General features: G+C 41.3%; 1 protein-coding gene across 1 annotated transcript; it reads right to left on the minus strand.

Annotated features, from left to right (window-relative positions):
- Positions 1,018-14,321, minus strand: LOC110400525 (pancreatic lipase-related protein 2-like). Its single transcript, XM_021400448.1, has 12 exons — positions 14,273-14,321; positions 12,440-12,594; positions 11,015-11,140; positions 9,511-9,645; positions 8,910-9,018; positions 7,908-8,027; positions 7,543-7,665; positions 5,431-5,546; positions 3,475-3,604; positions 2,123-2,234; positions 1,548-1,712; positions 1,018-1,430 (listed from the first exon to the last, which is right to left on the minus strand). The coding sequence occupies exons 1-12, from the start codon at positions 14,319-14,321 to the stop codon at positions 1,367-1,369; spliced, it is 1,404 nt and encodes a 467-aa protein (XP_021256123.1). The 3' UTR covers positions 1,018-1,366.

Raw genomic sequence — 16,327 nt, forward strand, 5'->3', positions numbered from 1 at the left:
CATGCCTGATTTATGACAGATGTCCAAGGTGGTGTAATTATTGACTGTAGCTATTTCCCAGCTATGTACGAGTACCTGGGGTTTGTTTTGTACTTCTCCAGGGAAGTGCAGAGGAGGAGAGTCCCCACACAGACCAGAAGGGGATTTTGCTTGGGTAGTTTGCCTAACGGGAAGAGGAGAATGAGTTCCCTGCTTGGATAGTTTCTGGATTACCTATTCCCCATGTGGGTGGAGATGGTGAGTGTACCGAGGCAGGGAGCCTGAGAAGGTGGGCAGATGATTTGTGAACTTTGCCACAAACCTCCTAAGCAATCTTCTCTGGCAAATCTCAGGAGAGGTGACTGGATTCTGTTATCTCAAACTTATTGCTGCATAATTTAAAACACACCTGTTTATCACTCATGTTTAGCCTTGTGTAACTCATCTCATTAACACCTTGTGGTGAACCTCATTGGAACTATTCTGGAATAGCCAGTTGTTGGGATGGGACAGAGCAGCGTTGCCCAACATGATTCCCACATAGGATTTCTGTGCCACAGTGGGTAACAAAATCCAAAAGGATTTTTGTGGGGAGCTTATATTGAAACAAAAGCAGTCCTGGTAGCTTGGTTTTGTTAAGTAATATAATCAAAATGTTCCCAAATTTGGGAGGGCAAGGTTATAGTAATGCAAACACTGCAGCTCAGGCATCATCAGAATTCCCACCTGGGGAAGTTTTGTATCTTAGAAAAGGATATATTATGTTCCTTACACAGGGAAAATAACCGTGATCCTAAATATTTTTCCAAGATAATTTCCTGAAAACCATGGGACGTCTTAAAGATTTTCTGGCTTTTGAAGGGCAAAGTACAGCTGGAAAATTCAACTTCATTGGTAAAGAGAAAATTGTTACTTTGAAGGCTGCCAGAAAAGTTAATATCCTCAGTAGTGCCTTATTAGAATTACATAAAGAAGGTACCTATTCTAGACACAGAGAAAGAGCCTCAGCTCACCTGGAGTTCAGCAGAGCTCAGTAGATCAGGTGAATGAAAATGGCAACCACGACATGTTTTGCTGTGCATTCAGCTGTCCTGCTTGACAGGTGGCAGTCTGCGATGCTTGAGTTTCTCAGGGTATACTGTGCAACTTGGTACGCAGTCCTAGCTCCTAAGCAGTCTTTTGGATGTGTTGCTAAAATGCTGTTCTTCAGGGAGGAAGGGCATTGTAGCTCCCCTGGTTGGATACAAGCCGACAACACTGATTTTGAAGTAGAGATTTTGTATTGGGCAGTGTAAATTTTCCATCTCTGCTGGAGGAGCTTCACCAATAGTCTGGCTGAAGTAGCGTGATTTTCCATAGCCAGAGCTGCGGCGTTCCTCCTCCAGCCCTAGCAAAGCGTCAGGGTCTGCCATGTGCTCGGCTGCACGGAGCCGTGCCCGCAGAACGCAGACCTGGCAACGGGAGAAAAATGGGAGGAAATGGTTGTCAGCACAGTAGGACTTTTTCTATTTTATTTATATTTTTTTCCCAGAGCCGCAGAACAAAACACAATTAGGCTGTATACTCACACGTTTCCGTCTCCCCCAGATATTATTGTGACTTCTTCTGCTCCCATGCAGCCTCGGTGTACATGACCTAGATGCTTTTTCCAGCGAAACTCGACTTTTGAAATGTTCCCAGAAATGTCTGTATCAATATAGTTCAAGTATGTGTTGCCTGGCTTGAAAGTTCCCCTACCAAAAGCAAAGCACAAAAATGAAGCATGCAAATGAGTTAGTTGTTTAAATTCCTGTGCCTTTCTGGATGCTAACCTGCAATGATCACATGGTTGTACATCGTTCAGCTTTGTCATCTTTGAGCTGCGAAGACATGTCTGAGGCCAGCAGCAGCCTCCCCTCAGGCCACAGAACTCTTTGCTCTTGCCCACCTTGCTATGCTAAGCTTTGTCCAGAAAGAAAGGAAAACACAGAGCAAGAGAGAGCAGCAAGCACATTTTGACCATAATCTGTAGCACGGGGACCGCTTATCACCTGCTTTTATTACCACTGTAGGTCACAGATCACAAAGAACAAGATGAGAGCTAAAAAGAGATATTATAAACTCCGAATAATAACAAGTTTTCCACCAGTCATGTTGCACTTACTTGTCAATTGTGTATTTTCTCCTGATCCCATTAGTTCCAGTCAAGGCTACATCTATATTTCCCTTCATGGTTTCTGTTGCAGATAGTCTGACACGTATCTCTTTTCGCCAGCCTTTGAAAACAAAAGGAAATAAACAGTGGTTGTGAAGAGACTTCTTTCCCTCATGCGTTTCAGTGCTTTTCAGGGAGAGGAGATGTTTGCACAGATGTGCGTGTAAGCAAACAAAATGCCTCTGCCTTATTAAGGCAAATGTTAGTTCTGTGTCATTCTGGTGACATTAATTTCCTTGACAGCGATGTAACTACAGTTCTAACCTTTACTAGCCTCCTAGTCATGCTAAGTATTTAATTTGCTTTGGGCAATGCTCCACACAGCCTCGGTTTTCTTTTTGTTATTTCTTGCACTTTGGAGCAATCTGGGTGGGGGTCTCACAGGCAGCGCTTTAGCTCTGAAATATGAAGAATTAAATGTTTTCTTAAACCGGCTTAACCTCGGGTAGAAGATCCTGCAACATCCATGCCTTCCCAAGGCAGAAGCATAGCCTCACATACAGTAGTGCACATTGATTTCAAGTAACCACGCTTGGAAGCTCTTGTGCTGGCTTTAGTTTGAGTTAATGAAGGAGAATCTCTTCACCCACTTCAGGCCATGGTTTCTACAAACCTAACAGTGTAGATGTTGGCATTATTGTATACACTCAGATTTAAGAAATGCCTACTTTCTCTGCACTCAAATTCATTTTTCCTCTTTTTGTTTCTCTGAAGATGCAACATAAGATTTTTTTGTACCTAGTTTTGCTTTTGTATTCTAGTGCCTAGTGAACGATGTCCTCGAAGACCTTATCTCATGTATCGCCCTTGCAGTTCATCCTCTGGGATGGAGTACATCTTATTTACAAATTTTCTTATTTGCCAGTTCTTTGGAATTAATCACAATTAAAATTACACTTCCTTATTACTCCTTGTCATTACGACTGGATGAGCTTTGCAAAAATACCCTTAAAATTATCTCGTTTATAAGGTTTTGTCAATGATGGCAGCACAACTATTTTGCTTTGAAATTTTGCACTTTCAGCATAATGTTCCTCCCACCTCCAGCTTTTTAGAGCTTTTGAAGCCACTATTTAGTTAACAAAATTTGGCAGGGTTTCTAAATCATAGGTCGGCATCAATTCCATAATTATCTCAGCCTTATCCAAACAGAGCTGATATTCCATAATCCTAACAGATATAAAACTCCAGATATTGTACTGAGCATCTCTTATGCCATTGGATTTCTGTAGAAGTGTAAAGTGTTTCTCACTGTAGACTTCATTGCCACTCCTAATTCATCGCCAGACTCCAGCACTTACGAGCAAATGGAGAGTGAGGTCCTGTGTTTAAATAAACCTTTTGCTGTTCTTTTTCAGTTTTATGAGAAAACACATCAGCATAATGGCCCATCAGTGGGCATCCTCCCTTCGGGCATGGGAAGCAGGCTCCCTGGAGGAAAATAAATATGTGTTACAAGATGTTATCAATTTTAATTCCAACGCTTAAAGTACAACGAAATAGGGCATTTCAGTCTTTTTTCCCCAGTTTGTTTGAAAAGGTGCTCGTTTCTGAATTCATGTTCTGTTTTCAGTATTTATCAGAGTAGTGGAAAAAGAAGTTGAGATGGACAATCTGCTTGTTTCATCAGGTCAAAAAAAATTAGAAAAAAAACGAGTTGCAAATCTGGCCTAAATATGTTTCTCAAGAGATCATGAGTAAATGCCTTACTGTGTGCAGCACCTTACTGCCTGATCTGTGAAATACAGGTAACATTTTTATCTGCCATAGGATCCACTGAGGTGGCCTCATAATTGTTGTGGAGTGGGTAACCACACTGGCAAGGAGGTTCCAGCTGAGTGTCTCACTCAGATGGCAATGATATTGAAACATATGAATGCTGAAGCTTGAGTCTGCATTTTATTTGTTCTGTCTGCTTCTTTTTTTTTTTCTGTGAAATTAATCAGACTATGTGGATTGAACATTAAGATGAAGGTAAGCATGCATTCAATTTCAGCTGGAAAAAAAAAAAAGCTTTGTGATATTCAGTTAGTTAGAGGTTCTGAAAGAAGTAGGATGTGTGAATCCTTGGCTATTTGGGCATTAGATGAATGAAAGACTAAATGAGCATCATCTGTTGTCTATTCTTCAACTGACAAAATCATTTCTCTCTCATCGCTAAGTTGCACAGGGTTCTGGTTTTTATTCAAGTCCTGAATTACATCAGTCTTTCAAGTTATGTGGCAAAATCACTGCAGGCAATGGCAGCTTCTCATCATGTCCTGGTTTCATGTGGGATAGAGTTAATTTTCTTCCTAGAAGCTGGTATGGTTCTGTGTTTTGGATGTAGGATGAGAATAATGTTGATACCACTGATGTTTACATTGCTGCTGAGCAGTGCTTATGCACAGCCATGGTTGTTTCAGCTTCTATGCTGCCCTGCCAGCAAAGGGCTAGGGGTGCACAGGGAGCTTGTGTGTAGCCAGGACTGACCAAAGGGATGCCCCATACTGTATCTGTACTGTATGGTGTCATGCTGAGCAATAAGTCTGGAGGAACTAGTTTTGGGGCTGCTGCCGCCTGGGGACATCTGGTGGTAACCAGTTGCATTGTGCATCATTCACACATATATATATGTATTTTTTTTTTAATTCCCCCTCTCTTTTCTTTCCTATTAAACTGTCTTTGTCTTAACCCACGAGTTATTTGGAAGTAAATCCAAGTGTGGCTACCCAGTTATAGCAGGCATGAAACACCAGGACTTTCTGCTGCCTTGTGGCACATGAGGGCTGTTTTGTGTGTGGCACTGCTGTGCTGTATAAATATTTGTCTCCTCTGCTCTAAATGCTGTGGGTGTTTATTGTTGTTTAGAGATGTTTAGACACTGACAAAATCCGGCACCTGTCCTCTTGATGATGGGTTTCAGCTGGTTTGTATGGTGCTAGTTTAAGTGGGCTGCCTTCAGCAAGAACATGCCCCTTGCTGCAGCCCTACACAGCTGAATCCAGCCCTTGCTAGCCCTCTTAAATCTTCATCTCTTTTTGTAACTGCTTAGAGTATGTACATTTACCATCTTCATTTTCTTCTGGATCTGTTTTGGGGTTTGCTGCTTTTATATTTGCCCATTTTTTGGCTGTGAGGATGAGGGCAGTCAGTGGATCTGCAGAGCCACCCTTGATTCTATCACCTGGAGTCCAGAAGCCATCTCAGAAATTGCTAGGAAAAGAAGAGCAGGGCTATAACCTTACCTCCTTCATAAACACGTACCCAATACTCACCGATATAAAAGCTCGGTATGTTTCACACTGGTAGCCAACAAATCCATTTGGAGTGATAATGCTTTCAGCATAATACCGGAGGCTTCTTTTATGTCCACATCCAAGAGATCTATATGCTGGGAAAAACCCCACGGAGAAAAGATTAAAGCTACACATCAACCATAAAATCCATGCCAGAACAGCATATGTGGGTCTTTATGGCACAAAGCACTCTTGCAGCTGCGTCTGTATTTCTGATGGAGAAGAGCAAGGTGCTGCCCATGTGTATGCCATGTGGAAGAGGTGGAGATGCACCTGGCAGCCCTCTCACAGCCCCCAGTCCTGCAATGCACACACTTGACTGCCTGGGCTTTACATGAGAACAGAGGAGGATTTAGCAGAATTTCCCTTTCATATTTCGAAGACTGGAATAATTCATAGTTGCAGCATTTGCAAAACATATAGTAGTTACAATGAAGTAGTTTTCATTTGCTTACCATTATCACAACGTGGTAATTTGTAAAACCACAGTTTCCAGTCACTTCTAGAATTAAAGATAATTATAGTAATTATTTTAACTTCAGCGGCTTTCAGTGTTTTTAAGCTCTAAAAAATCTGCGGTCATTTGACATTGGTGATTCTGTGAAATGCTCAGAAAAGCAAGATGCTTGGCAGCGTGTCCTCGATTTTGTCAGAATTATTTGAAATAAGTGCATTTTGCCCTGAGAGTGAAATTTGTGAGCTGTTAATGCAGAGCAGAAGAAAGTGCAATTTGTGTTCCTTGTTATAAGTACTGTCTTTATTAGCTCTGAGGCCTCTCCTTTATCGAAGCACAATATACCAACGTTAAGCTATAAAAATAGGCTCCACTCTGCTGCAGCGTGGGGGGACTTTGCCCAATTATAGGGTGACATCATGGAGGCACTGAAGTAATTGCAAGGAGGCACAGCTATTAGTGAAATCAAAATTTCACCTACGGTTGCCCATCAATATTTATGCATCTTAAAGACAAACTGGTAAATGTTGACCAGGTATCAACAGGTCAACCCTTTGTTCTTTACACAGAGGGAAAGAAAAAAACAAACAAAAAGGTATTTTCATCTGTGTTTCTTGAAAACAACCTGGATCATCAAGGTTTCCTGAGTATTTTTTTCTTTATAGTTCCTTCTCTAAAACTAATTCTAAAGAGTCCGTGCTTGTAACTTTAAAATTCTCAGCCCTTATGGTAAGCTTACTTTGTGCTAGTGCCAAATTCACTTAACATCTATACAAAGGGAACGTAATACCTCTCTCCTTCCTGCATCAAAAGCTGTATAAAGAACTTACTGAATAGCATTTCTAAAGCATGCTTTTACATAAAAGGACTTCATACATGTAAATATTATCAAACAGAAGAGATATGCACAAAGCAAGGTTTATATGAGAGGCAGGAGTTAACAGTCTCTATTTTTAGGTGCTGCATGAACAACCCACTCCATCTGCTTGTGTTCAGTAAAGGTGGGTTTGTTTTTTACCACAAAACATGGCAAGAAGCCTAGTGAAACTCTTAATTTTTTGCTGAAAATGGAGACGTTTTTATGTTGTCACTTTTGAAGGCGTTTTGGTTCCAAATGATTTTGTGCAGAGCAGCTTTCTGTCTTGGTCCCTAACTTTTCAAACCAGTTGATACCAAGCATTTTCAAGAGCCAGCTACCTACTAGTGGTCGAGGTTTCAAAACGTATAGCTATGGATAACAGGTATTCTTATTTCCATAGGTTAGGGTTAGAAGATAGGATTTGGGGCGTCTACTTTGCTTTATCCCAGAATAACTCTTATTAACTACCCAGCTTTGTTTGGAGAGCATCAGCTATCAGTTCAGTAGTCACTTGATCATATTCTATGATTTCAAGTTTTCCTGTTCCCTTTGAAGACACTAGAGTTGCTAATGTTGAGTATGTTTGAACGCAGTAGTATTGGGACTGATGTCCTGGTAGCAAGAAGGGAAGCTCAGATTTTAAAACAGTCATTTTTGGAATATCCAGATCTAAGTTATATAAGTAGTAGATACATTCAAAAGGCTTTGCCTTAGCTCAGCCTGCAAACTCGCCTTTCAAGCTGCAGCTGTAATGAGGCATTACTTCTTTACAACATACCTCTCATAAGGTCATTGACGCTCCGAATTGCTGGAGGTACACGAAGCTGCCTGCATCCTGGCATTTTCTTCCCACCATTTGGGTAAAAATCCAGATGGCCACAAGTCTGAAGAATCCCAGGAGCTGAAATATGTAAAATCAGAGTCATAGAATGAGTTCGGTTGGAAGGGACTTTAAAGATCATCTAGTTCCAATTCCCTGCTGTGAACTGGTTGCCCCATATCAGATCAGTTGCCCAGGGACCCATCCAACCTGGCCTCGAGCACCTCCAGGGATGGGGCATCAAGAATGAATGAAGACTGATCACTCTATGATATGCTGTGGTCCGCCTCTATGTGTGCATTGGCCTTTATGTGAAAACTTACCAAAGTCAAAGAAGAGATGACCAGCATGAGTGTGAATTATATCAACAAATTTTGCATCTGAAGGATCCAGCCTGACCATTGGGGGAGTGTACTGGAAAAGAGGTCCGGCTGGATCCAAACCTAAATGAAAGGAGATGGGAATAATAATACAAATAATAACTTGTGTAAATATCTCATCACATGCAATATGTAAATGTCATTACGTTTCTACCTTAAGTCCTCATGTAAAAATCTATTTTGTGCTGATGTGTATTTTTGTTAGCCAGAGAAAAAACAAGCCAGGTTTTAATAGAATGGTGTCTAGAGGCATTGTAGTGCAGTAAAAATTGGATGGATGGTTGGCTTACTACTGGGGAATAATGCAAAGCCAAGAACTGGCTGGAGGAGAAAGGAAAACAGAAAATTCTGCACCTTTGAAAACTGTGACGTGGGACTGTGCCATGATGCTGTACCTCCCTGTGCAGCTATGCAGCTAATAGTAATTTTTTTTTGAGGGTGCCCGCAGCTGTTTATTGTGTCATCATGACATAGGGGTTTAATTTTGCATTTCAGATTTTCAATCTTACCTACTGAAATATCATGTTAGAGTGGGCTTTTAAATCCAAATATGATAAAGAGTTGCTAATGTTTTACAAGTCTGTTATTTCACATGTTGTACAATATCTTCGTCCTGCTCTTTGATATTGCTGAAGTCTGTATCGCAGTGTGCTCTGGGGAACTCAGCGTGACATTTGCAAAGTAACATATTCTTAGTCTCAGTAGGGAGAGATTAACCTTCCTGTTGTAGTCCAGCCTTTCTCAGGGCCATAACTGGTGACGAGTGAAATGAGTGGCTGGGATAGGATGTTCAATGGCTTCCTTTGGGTGCTGTCATGCTGGCTGTACAGTTACTGTGAAGCAGCACAGTGTCTGTAACGTGTTTGTTAGGTAGCAGTGACTCTTTGGTTCTCTTTTAAGTTACATTAAAATACAAATCTTCTGCAGTTGAAATAGCCTCAGTACCTGTTATTCTTCCAATGCCAGGTTTTCGTCTCCCTGCCTCCCCTGCAGCATGTGCTCCAAGACTATGGCCAATGAAATGAATGTTGGCCGGAGAATATCCATAGTCTTTCTGTGAAGATGTAAGGAAAGGAAAAAACAAAAGTGCTTTTCTGGGCAGCACTGCCAGTGCATCACCACCCTCTGAGTAAAGAATTTCTTCCTAACATCTAACCTAAATCTCCCCCCTTTTAGTTTAAAGCCATTCCCCCTTGTCCTGCACATAGCTCCCATAAGTAGCATTATGCCTATCCAGAAGGTGAATGACTCCTCTGACTCTTTGTATGCAGCCTACACCCCTCATCCTGACCCCGTCTGTTCAGTGACTACAGTGATCTATGGTTTTCAGTGCCTTTTTCTATGCCATGCCCTCTGGGTGAGTATAGTGGCCTCTGTGCTATTGAGGTTCTCTACTACCCAGGTCCTGTGGAGCATTTCAGTTTGTGCAGGATTAGAGACCTTTTATAACCTTTTCAGCTGCGGTATTGAGTTCTGTACTTTCTGACTGTGTTGTATCAAATCTAAAGATGACAGCCATCCACTGGCATTCATGTTCCACTTGTACCTCAAGCAAGTTCACAAGATACACCAGCTCAGCCCCCACAATGCGGACGTTGTTGACTGCATCTGTGTACAAACCACTGGAACCACCTCTCCAGTCAGTCAGAATGCAGTTCACATCTTCAACATGAAACATGAACTGTCAGAGATAGAAACAGAAGGAAACAATCATGAAGTACAACTCATCCAGGTTACACACGAATGATAATCAGTTTTACTATATGTGGGGATCTCCCTTTAGTTCTGATTTTTGCACCCCACCCTTGCAGTATTGGCATACTGCTCCTGTCATGAGGCTCTTTTAGCTCTTGCCTTGCTCTCCTGCTCCCTTTCTGGTGCTGGCTTTACTGAAGCCTGTGGGGCATCAGTAGGCACCAGTCTGCAGATTCAGAGAGAAGCGGTTGCTCTTGACAGTGTGGCTGAACCCCACTGGTGAGTAGTGAGGATAAACTGAATCATAGACAATCCTGAGTTCGGAAGGACCCATAAGGATCATCAGTTCTAACTCCTATTGAGGATAGGCCCAGCTGAGGATAGGTTTACCTTCAGGACTTGGCTGGTCATTAATTTTGAAAGAAAATTATTCTGCTCTTAGGGGATTCTGTTTAGGAGTGCGTTTTTCTGATAATATTCTAGAAACTCATATCTTGCATCATGCTCTTATTCAGAAAGTTGCACTGCAAGATGATGCCATATACACCTGCTATGTTTGAGAGACTGGTACAGATACACCTTTTCCGTTTACTGCTGCAGAATCAACACAAGGAGGCAGAGTGGAGGCAGATTTGAATGCTGCAGGTTTGACACACACAGCAGTTTTGGTTGTTTTCCATCTCAGCTGCTGTTGTTGGTTATAGGGGCTCAGCTTAACTTAGCGTCCCAGTTAGAAAAAGAGAACAGGATGATTTTTTTTTATTATTGTCCAAGCTCTAGTCTTGAAAATTTATACATTTGGATCATTTAATGGGATTTACCAATTTGTGCTCATGTACTTGAAATGTTCAGCCTCCAAATCCATTTTAAACAAACTATTCTCTTTAGACACCTCAGGCAAGGGAACTTTCTGATGGCTTCTTTTGAAACAATTTCATTTCTGAAGTACACCTAAATAAAATGAAATCAATCTGCTGAACAAAGCATTTTGGCTTTGGTAGATCAAATGCCTCACTCAATCTGAAATGTTTATTTTGAACTTCTGCTCAGGTGAGAAAGTGACTTTTCCCCCGTTAGGATTGTCAAGGAATTGAAAAACAGTCAATTACAGTTTTCACCATGGAGGTGAATGCAGCAAAAGGGCATTTAGCAGGAGGCTAAAGTGCACTATGCTCATAGCTAGGAACAGGAGGGCAGTCTTGTGAAGCTGAACTGGTTTCTAAGGTTTCCATTCATGTATCCCCAGAATTAACAAGAAAACACAGAAGTAAGTTTCAGCTGGGAATCATGAGCCAGTTAATTGGGAGCGTGTATGGATCTTTGCACTGTCAAGTACAAGTATGATGACACTGTACTCTGCACAGGCTTGCTATCCAGGGCAGGTCTGCTCCAGCGAGGTGGCCGTGTATAATGAAGCGAGTTTTCCTGTGTGCTCGGAAGTTTGAAGTTTTGATAGTTGAGGGATTTGAAGCAGAGATTTTCTGTGTCAAAACAAAAAAAACCATCAACAACGTGAATGTTCTGTGCCAGTGCACGCTGATACAGGGCAGAGTAACCCCATAGTTAAGGCTTAGTTCTCAAATCTGAACAGATGGGTCTTGTTCCTGATCCTAAACTGCTTTGCTTGGGAATGTCAGTTAATGGCTTCAACAAAATGAACTCCTGGTTAACTGAACTAATGATACTGGCATCCTTTGCTCAATGCTTTGAGATATATTGGCACAATGTGTTGTGTAAATATGAGATTTTATCAAAATTGGTCACAAAAACAGAAATCTTCTGCAAGGTTGACTTTGAATCTGTACACATCTTTTCCTCCCTCCGTCCTAACCTCCCTCCTTCCTTCCATAGGACTTTCATCTCTCATCTTAAACATATCTTATCTTAACGATAACCCAGACAACATGAGAAAGGCCATCAGGAGTACAACAGAGGCTGTGGGTGTTTGGGGCTTTACAGAGAGGGAAAACATTATTTTCATTAGCAACAATTTCTGAAAAATGTGTTAGTTTGAAACTTGGTACTTAGGCATTTTTTGTTATAGGTTGGTAAGCTAAAAAAGAATGTCATGCACGAGTTAGCACACACATGACCTTCAGCGAAAGATTGATTCAAGTTAAAACCTCACAGGCTTTCTCAGTTGGAGATGTTGGACTTGTTCTGAGGTGACTCAAAGAGGAGACGTTACTAACGCCTCCATTGTTTGTGACTGCCATTTATATTAAAAAAAAAAAAAAGCAAACAAAGCAACTGTAAAGTTTTCTTCAAGAGAACAACAGCAAAGCAGCCCCTTGTCATTTTTTAATATTAAATTACTTCATTTATCCTTATGCTTTGTCCAAGTAAAATTCGCAGTGATGGTCATTCTCCATTTTTTCCTTTAGTTTCCTCTTCTCCTTTCTAATCTTTCCTTTAATTTTTCATCCACTTTTCCTTCCCATCTCTGATGAACAGTGTTATTTTCTCTCCCAATCTTCCCTTATCTTCCCTATTTGGTCTTAGGGCTCAGTGCTGACCCTCACGTGAGCAGAGCCTCTGAGACCAACCATATATTGTTAAAAGGATCTGGTAATTGTGTGTGGGCCTGAAATATATTTTCCACCTGAGACATATGGGATCCAAAACTGAGCTTTCCTTTTATACCGCCTTGCCTGCCTCTGGATTTATAACGATAAAACTGAAACTGAATTTGGACTATGTATGTATTGCAGAATATGGATCAGGACCTCTTCTGGGAGACTTACGAGTAAAGGTGTAGGAGAAAAGAAACAGTTTCTTACTTGGTATTTCCTGATGTTGTCTCTTGTGTAAAGGTGGAAATTAGTGTTCACAGCTGCTGGAGAGCTGGGCACGCCTGCCAGTTCTCTGCCCGGGATCCCAGACCAAGGGGGATTGTCGGTAAAGCACCCGAGCCTGTCATAGCACACTTCCCTTCCTGGGGCACACAAAGAACAGCGTCAGTGCTCTAGGAATGCAGCAGGCCAGGCTGCTGACCCTTGACAAGAAGCTGACAGGACAGTGTTTATAGCAGGGAAGTGGAAAATGGCTGGGTCAGATCAGCATGGCACCTGTGTTCGTTTTCGTTATGGGCTCTGTTGTGTTCCTGTGCATTGTGCACAGCCTAGAACTCAGCTTGGTGAGCTCAGGAGAAAGCATGATTTGTTTGACTAATATACTGTTAAAACAACCACCAGAAAAAAAGACAAAAAGTTCTGGATCCTTTCTGTGTCCTGAGAACAAACCAGTTTCTGCTGCCAGCTTGGAGTAGTCCTTCATTTAGTGCTAATGCTCTGGGGTTTACGTAAATTGTTTCTTCTTGTGCAAGAATTGAAGACAGAGATAAAAAAAAAAAAAAAAAGCTCAAAACACAAAAACACGCACTACTAGTTGCTCTACCACTTATGCAAACCACCTCCCATAAATTTTATCATAAGGATTCAGTGGAAGCAATGAAGTCGATAGGATGAGAGGAAATGGCCTCACATTTCAACAGAGGAAGTTCAGGCTGGATATTAGGAAAAACTTTTTCTCTGGAAGAGTGATAATGCAATGACACAGGCTGCCCAGGGAGGTGGTGGAGTCACCGCCCCTGGAGGCTTTCAAGAGAAGGGTACATGTGGCACTGAGGGACATGGTGTAGTGAGAAATATTGGTGGACGTGGAGAAATATACGGTTGGACGTGATGATCTTAAAGGTCTTTTCCAACCTTAATGATTCTGTGAGTCTAAGTGCAATCCTAGAGCACAACACAGCCCAGGGAAGTGTGATCTGTGCCTATATGGTGAGAGTTTCCCAGTTTCTCTGGTGGCTTTAATAAAGTAATAATGTAAATATGACATATGGGTGTTGCCATTAAATGCCATCCTTATCCACCATGATAGCACAACAGTTGTGGAATTGCAAGTCATTTTTATGGTTATTAAAAAGACAGTGAAGACAAAGAGAAGCTATTGTTACTGTGCGTGGGTGACAGAACCAGAATGCGTCAGACCGTGACTATTTGTAACTTGGTACAAAATGCAGGGTAGGGCACTCTATATTGGAAATACATTCAGAGGAGGAGATTTGATTGTGGAGTTGTAATTTAGGACTTCACTAGAGATTTTGTCATTTTCAAAGGTTCTTTTCCTCCGATGCTAGGGAAGTTCTGGATTGCGTTTCACTGTTTCTCCTTTTTATCCCTGTGCCTCCATCCCAATGGAATTATCCTTTCCTATTGGTAAGGAGATGTTGGAGACCAGGACTATTTCCTTGTTCTCTGCATAGTGCTGTGCAAAGTATGTGCCTTGGTTGGCGTTACAAGTGTTGTAGCTGCCATATATGCTCCTGTGTAGTTGGAGTGGGTAGGGAACAGTTCTGAAGAATTTCAGAATCCATTAATATATAAAAATACCTTTCTAGTTCCCTTTCTGTTTGCTAGGTGCAAAACCCTTTAAAGAATTAGAATGATAGGTTAAATGTGTCAAAGGCATGACAGAATTCATTACTGCTAATGAGGAAGTCTATTATATCTATTCCCAAGTATGTTCTTTTTCTAAAATGCAGCTATTCTGGTGTAAGCTGCACACAACAATCTTTGCTGTTTATGGACCTTATCAGCTATGTGTCTTACCTTTGGCTGCATCAAGAAGAAAAAGAGTAGTGATCCATACTGCAAGCATCTAAAGCAAACAACAACAACAACAACAACAACAACACAATTCAAGCTTAATTAAAAATAAATCCAGAATTCACTAGGAGTTTCCTTGATCCGTTAATAGAAGTAATAGTGGCCATAGGAGAACTTCAGACATTTAATGAACTGGAACCAAAAGAATCAACATTTCCTTAACGATAGCAAAGTTTCAAGGGAATATCTTTGGAATTCCTTGTTGGACATGGAATTATTGAGTATAGAGGATATCTTCTCAGCATCTCTTAAAGATTCTCCTCCTGACCTTGACAAACAGAAGCTTTTTTTCCTGTAGAGCTGCAACTTGTGGGCAAGTGAATCAATTTTTTAAGGCATTTGCTACAGCATTTATTTACGGAGCAATGTTTCTTCTAGGCTTTAATAGGAAAATTACTCACAGAAGTGCTATTCAGTGACTGTGTTTTAAAAGAACCAAGGCACAAAATCTGCAATTCCAAACCATGCCAATAGCGAAGATCAAAACGAATTTTCAAGTCTATCAGCCTTGCACACTTATCAGTACTTGATCACTTAATCTCTATCTGCTACGTAAGCATCTGAGTACATGGAACCAGCCATGTACTTTGAGGTAAAGTAGGGCATGTAAATAAATCTTGCTTTAAAGATTTAAAGATTTAAAGGAAACTTAGTTTTCCTTCTTTAAAGGAAATCTTTCTTTCAAGGGAAGATGAGGAATTACTGAGGTACCATTAGTCAGTGAGATAACACATATTCAGTTTGACTTTATAATGTGTTTTCTAAACACTGTGTATTAACTAGGCGTGCAGGATATAGCATGGGCAAAAGAAGAAAAATAAGAAGCGCATGCTTACTATGCTGTGGAAGTTAACAGCTCATTCTTTGAAAACTCCAATACCAGGCTCTGATCCTACAGTAAGTCCTGTATCTCCTCCCACCACAGTCCCCTGAAGTCAATAATTTGCTGTTAGGAGCCAAGAATTCACCTCTGTAGGATTCACAGGACTCACTCATTTGTGCATGTCCTGCTTCCACCTCCTCTACTCCACCACTCACAAAATACCCCATGCGCACGAGTCCCTCAGATACTCTTGGCTCCAGCGTATCCCATTTACCTTGGCAAGGCTCAGGTGAGTTCTTGGAGTCCACTTTGGCTGATTGCAGCAATTGTAGGAGCCCTTTAGAGTGGCCAGCAAGAAGCAGGACAGCTCTAAGCCCACCTAAAGGTGAGCGGGATGCTCACCCTCCTACCACCGTGCAGCATCTGTGGCTTCGCTGCCTGGTGCCAGCAGAGCTATCGTTGTGTCAGGAATGCCAAGATGTCAGGAACCAGTTTAGACCAGTTGCTGAGAGACTCCACCTGTTTAATGCAAAGTTTCAAATAGGGTGTTACTGTCATTTGTCGGTCATTTAAAGCTAAAAAGTACAGGGCAGTGGGATATAAACAGTGAACAAGCATGCAGCCTTTCAGCATCTGGAGTGGGGTTCCCATCATTTGCTGGGTGCCCCATCTCCTTGCAATGCTGAGTTGGGATTCAGGTGACTTTGCTACAGCCTTTTGCATGACACTACGTCCCAATCTTCAGGATCCTGTTCCAAACTTTTAAAAGCAAAACCATCCCACTCGGACCTGTTCGCTGCCCTAAATATTTCAGTCTTCAGTAAACTTTTCACATTTGTATGTGACAGATGATTACATCAGCACGCAAAAAATGTTTGGAGAGATCAGCTAGCATGTATGTTTGCAAAGTATAAGCTGTAACTTGAGAAAAATCAAAGAGACAAGTATGAAAAATGGTTAAAAATGTAACTGCATGCTCTGTCTTCTGTTATTTGTTCATCTTATAGTTATTTCATATATAATTTTGCTAGTGGGTGCATTACCTGACTCTTCTTTGAGAAGATGACAGGAATGCTTTCCAAGAGAGAACAGTTCCTTGGGCAGATTGTCACCACATCCAATTGCCATGGATCATCACAATTAAATTTTATTAACTGCAGTCAATTTAGTTTTTA

This window comes from Numida meleagris, chromosome 5, assembly GCF_002078875.1.
Source record: "Numida meleagris isolate 19003 breed g44 Domestic line chromosome 5, NumMel1.0, whole genome shotgun sequence".
Lineage (NCBI taxonomy): Eukaryota > Metazoa > Chordata > Aves > Galliformes > Numididae > Numida > Numida meleagris.

Excerpts from the sequence above, each read along its gene's own strand:
- LOC110400525 (XM_021400448.1), bottom strand. The coding sequence starts at position 14,321 with ATGCTTGCAGTATGGATCACTACTCTTTTTCTTCTTGATGCAGCCAAA. Across the intron at positions 11,141-12,439 it reads ACAACATCAGGAAATACCAA|AAAATCTCTGCTTCAAATCC; the intron begins GTAAGAAACTGT and ends GTTTTGACACAG. Across the intron at positions 1,431-1,547 it reads TCTGGGGGAGACGGAAACGT|GTCTGCGTTCTGCGGGCACG; the intron begins GTGAGTATACAG and ends TCCCGTTGCCAG.